Raw genomic sequence first — 4900 nt, 5'->3', positions numbered from 1 at the left:
CGGCCCTCGCCCCCCTTGGGGAGACCCCCTCTGGCCGCGTCCCGTGCCAGCGGCCCCCCCCTGGCCGCCCCCCCCTTGGCGGCCGCGGCCCACGCCGCCCCCCCCCTAGCCGCCGCCCCCCTCGCCGCCCCCCCCCTCGCCGCCGCCCCCCTCGCCGCCGCCGCCGTCGCCGCCGCCCCCCTCGCCGCCGCCGCCGTCGCCGCCGCCCCCCTCGCCGCCGCCGCCGTCGCCGCCGCCCCCCTCGCCGCCGCCGCCATCGCCGCCGCCCCCCTCGCCGCCGCCTCCCTCCGCCTCGCCTGCGCCGCTTCCGTCCGCGTCGCCGTCGGTGGCCCCTTTCGGCTTTACACTCCGCCAGGGATTCTGCGCTGACGACAACGGCAGCAAGTGCAAGGAGCTTGGCCGCGAATTTCGCAAGGGTGACTACGGCGTCGCGCGGTTTGCGTGCCGACAGCTCTGCGAGGCGTGGCGTGGCTGCCAAGCCGTCGAGCTTCTTCGCCTCCGCAAGACGTATTCGCTCTGCAAGGTGTGCGGTTCGGCCGCCACGCGCACGAACAAGGCGCCGGCGAACAACGTCGAGTGTCTCACTTACAACAACGGGGAATGAGGTTGGTTCCCTGGTGCCCTCCCCTGCGCTGGACGGGTACCCCCCGCCCCGAATACACAAGCTTACCTGTAGGCGGACACGATATGCACCAAGGCCTGCGACGAGAAACGCGCGCGCGGGGGACGAGGACCCGTGCGCGGGGGACGAGGACCCGTGCGCGGGGGACGAGGACCCGTGCGCGGCGGGGGGCAAGGACCCGTGCGGCTGGGCGTGCGGCTGGGCCTATGAGGGGATTGGGGCTGGCGCAAGAGGGCCTCGGCGCCATCCACCGTGGTTGCATGTGCATGTAGCGGGGACCGACCGGCCGGGGTGGTGGGTGGCGCCTCTCACCCGGCGTCGTAGACGTAGTCCGCGTAGATGGTTCTTGTGCAGCGTCCCGCCATGTAGTGCTTGCCGGTTTCTGCCTGCTTGTTTCTGGGCTAGGTGGTGGCGCCCACGTTGCACGTAGAGCATGTGTAGTCCTGGAGAGCGAGCGCCCGCTCCTGGAGAATCTTGTGCGGGGTTTCTTGCGTTGTCCATTGTCGATGTTGTTCTTGTTGGCTTCTAAAAATCTCTTGTTTGTGTGTATAGCTAGGGGGTGCACAGCGCCCCAAAATCCACCAGTGTGGGATTTCGCGCAAAAGCTTCACTCTGAATAGCTCGCTATGTACCTTTCTGAGCGCTGTGGTCGCCGCAGACTGGCTCCGACTTGACGGCGGCATGGAGGCATGATGCCTCCATGCCGCCGTCAAGTCGAAATCGACATGCAGCTCGATGGTTTGCCCGAAAAGGTACATAGCGGCGTTTGGTCGACAAACAGCGCTGCGACCGCGAAGTGGCGGTGGACATGCTCCCATGTTGCCGACGCGGCGCCGGAGTGGCCGGCGCTGCTCGCCGCGACCACGACGGCTACTCTGATGCTCCGGGCCGACCCGTCCTACCCGACGGTGGCACTCTTCCACGTCTCGCTCACGCTGAGAAAAATCTGAAACGGCGTGCAGCAGAGTCGCCGACGAGTCGGTCTGCGTGACTCCTCGTGTCCCGTACCGTTCTCACACATCCATAAACTCACTTTGGCCTCACTGAAGCGATGCCTCAATCCTGAATCCTCAGATTTTAGATTGGGACGCTGTGCACCCCCTAGTATAGCCGTTATGGAAAAAGGAGTCTGGCGGCGTGAGATAGAGAATGTTGCTTGTGGGTGGACATGTACATGTTGATGGTGTTGCTGTCTCTGTGGTCCGTGGAACTTCGCGGATGAACACTTTCAAATGTGACGAATCCAAGAACAATCCACGAAATTCCGAATCGTAAAGACTAAAGTCGACTCGAGTACATAAAAAGCGGACACGTCGCACCTCCAGCTCGTGCTGCTGTTCGAATCGTTCGGCGGGTTCGCGGGGCGGTGAGGGGGCGTTTTTCGTACCACCGTCAGTTAACACTTAACCGCGGTGTCCGTGTGGGGACCGCACGCAGGCTGACACGCTCCACCTCACGCCAGCAGCGGGCGCCGCCACGTCGGGGACCGCGCTTGCCGCCGCGCAGAGCCTCGCCGCTCAAGGCGTCTTCAACGCCCGGCAGAGCTGCTCGATCGCCTGCCGGGGCCGCGGGGCGTTGTGTGTGCGATTCCCGATGCGAGCGAGGCGGAGGGCGGCTCGCAGGGGGCGGTCGAGGCGCACTACTGCGGGCCGCGAGGCCTCTTTGCTGCGCAGAGGCGGACACCGCACATCTTCCTCTCGGTCTCTCTCTCTCTCGGTCACACACACACACACACACACACACACACACACACACACACACACACACACACGCGCGCGCGCGCGCGCGCACACACACACACACAACAACAACAACAACAACAACAACAACAACAATCACACACACACACACACACACACACACACACACACACACACACCAAACACAAAACAATTGGTATTGCTAAAAATCTCTCTCTCACACACCACACACACAGAAGAGAGCACACACACACACACACAAACTGCACGCCTGGCTGGATCCCCGCGCGCGACGCCTGTTGCTCACGGAACCCGTCGCGCCCACACCGCTCTCCTGCCCCGTTCACACTCACCCTGCGATGCGCATCGCCGAGACCTCGAGAGAGTAGTGCCGAAGGCGCTCTTTTTGATTGAGAACTGTGACCATGGTCGACCCATACCCCGCATCCCACCTTGCATCCACCTTCGCTCCCCTTTGCATCCACAGGCAAGCCCATCCACTTCCCGTCCGCTCGCGCTTGCCGCGCCGCATTGCACCCGACTATGCCGCCGCGAGCTGCACGCCTAGACCCCCGCGACGCCTATTGCTCACGAAGCCCGCCGCCCCCTCACCTCCCCCACCACGCGATGCGCCGTCGCTCGCCGCGCGAGCGGCTGCACCCCCCTCGGGCTGCACCCCCTTCGGGCCTCGCAACGCCTGCCCACTCCCGCTCGCGGTGCCGCCACTGCCATCGACGAGCGCCCATACCCCGCCCTTGCCCCGCGCGAGCCCTCCGGACACAGCCCGCTCGCTCGCGTAGGCGAACGGCGGAAAGACCGATGTGAGGCTCTTGGTGGGCGAGATGCGAACGTTCCGGCAGATGTGAGGCTCGCTCCTCCGTAGTTGCACGCTGTAGATCTGCCATCGACACCCCTACCCCTCATCAAGAGAAACACGGCCCTCCATCCGGCGACAACTTTGATCAACGGGGTGGACTTCTTGTCGCCAAGCACGCCGGCGGCGGCCACTCGCGCTTCATGTGAGCCTCGCCTTCCCTGCCGTCCCCCGCCCCCTTGCCATTCCCTCCTTGAATCCTGCCTCACACATTCGAGCCTCGTTCGCTTCCAGGCGCTGCTCACCAAGGACCTCAACGTCTAGTCGTGTGGGTGGTGCCGGCCATGCCGCGCCGCCCACACGACCACACAGACTCCACACGACTGCCTATATGGTTAGCCGTGGCCGTGGGCGGGGCCGGGGGAACCTTTGTAGGGTTGAAAACATTTATCGCCGGAGCGGCCCTGATAATTTGCGTACAAGCCTGGAACAACACCTCGGTCTGCTAATGAGCCGCGCCAGCCCCTTCTTCGCGGGTCCACTCCACCACTGTCCCGTGGGAGACCCTGTCCCCGATCCACGAAGCGCGATCCCTCCGAAGCAGCTCAAAGTGGACATGTCAGTGGAGGCGCGCCAGCTGCTCGATGACACGCGAGAGCTGTTAATGCTTCCGCGAGAAGGAAAAGTATTTCGACTCGCATTTCCTTTGCTCTGAAGGTGAAGGTGGCTGTTTCCCAGTTTTTCTTTCAATCATGTAGTCCCCACATTCGCAATCGTGGATCGCTTGTCATGTGAGAGATTGTCATGTGAGAGGGCCGCACTTGGAGCACTTGGAGTGCAGTCGGCAACCTCACATCCAGGCCCGAGTCCTTTCTCTTTTTCTGATTTTGCCCGGCTCTAGGTAGAGGCCTCCGTTGTGCCGACGGCTTCTCAGGCCTTTGTGTGCACCTGGCTCTTCTGTGGACGCTTCGCATATATGGGCGACGCCGAATCACCGGTCAGCCTCGAGGAGGTCCTCCGCGAGACCAGCTTTGAGCCAGCGCCGGTTCGCTCCCGCTGCTCTGCGTGGCAGGCGCTCTGGCTCGCCCCGCTCGCCGGCTGGGCGGTGGCGGTGTGGCAGATTTCAGACACGGACCGGCCGGTTCCGGCAGCTCCGTTTGCGGTTATCGCGGTGGGCACCACCGTCACCACCGGCTGGCTCACGGCGCTCAACCACCCGTGCGAGTTCGTCGCCACGCTTGGCTACCGCGGCACGCTCTGCCTGTACGCGGGCGCGCTCATCACGCTCACGTGCCGTGTGGCGCTCGGGGAGCCCGATGCGAGCGGCGGCGCTCTGTTTGGCCTCCTGCTGGTGGGTAGCGGCCTGGTCATGTGGGCGTGCGCCACCTTTGTGCAGGGCCCGATCCCGTACATGCGGGGCGCATCGCTTCTCGTGATTGGCGTCCAGCTGCGGATCGGGACGGCGGCGGCGGCGCTGTCGGACGCCGGCGTGGACCGGACGAGCCTCGCCGTGTGCGAGGCGGTCGCCGTCGCCTGCTGGCTGCCCGGAATCGCCTCTCTCCTCGCAAAGGCGTACGAGGAGATGCGCCCTCCCTGGCTGTCTGCGCCAAACCACAACTTTGGCGCCTTCCTGATCTTCGGGCTCGGCCTCGCGTGCGACGCCGCGATCGGGCTGAGCTACTTTTGCGACGACCCGGTCGACTTGCGCGGCCTCGATGGGGCGGGTGGTAGTGCGGTCCTCCTCGCCGCCGCCGTGCTGACGCT

The 4900-nt window shown here is 64.8% G+C and overlaps 2 protein-coding genes across 2 annotated transcripts in view; both read left to right on the top strand.

Moving 5' to 3' along the window:
* Positions 1 to 604, top strand: part of EMIHUDRAFT_215961 (hypothetical protein) — a gene marked incomplete at both ends in the record, with an annotated part of 3208 nt that extends 2604 nt beyond the window's left edge. Inside the window, one exon of the mRNA XM_005762636.1 lies at positions 356 to 604. Within this exon, the coding sequence (XP_005762693.1) occupies positions 356 to 604 (249 nt within the window). The remainder of the gene's footprint in view (positions 1 to 355) is intronic.
* A 1236-nt stretch (positions 605 to 1840) lies between these two features.
* EMIHUDRAFT_215960 (hypothetical protein) overlaps positions 1841 to 4900 on the top strand; it is a gene marked incomplete at both ends in the record, with an annotated part of 3322 nt that continues 262 nt past the window's right edge. Inside the window, 4 exons of the mRNA XM_005762635.1 lie at positions 1841 to 1856; positions 1928 to 1988; positions 2145 to 2322; positions 4038 to 4871. Coding sequence (XP_005762692.1) covers positions 1841 to 1856; positions 1928 to 1988; positions 2145 to 2322; positions 4038 to 4871 — 1089 coding nt within the window. The remainder of the gene's footprint in view (positions 1857 to 1927; positions 1989 to 2144; positions 2323 to 4037; positions 4872 to 4900) is intronic.

The sequence above is a fragment of the Emiliania huxleyi genome (assembly GCF_000372725.1).
Source record: "Emiliania huxleyi CCMP1516 unplaced genomic scaffold EMIHUscaffold_67, whole genome shotgun sequence".
NCBI lineage: Eukaryota > Haptophyta > Isochrysidales > Noelaerhabdaceae > Emiliania > Emiliania huxleyi.
This window is presented reverse-complemented; position numbering and strand designations above follow the sequence as displayed.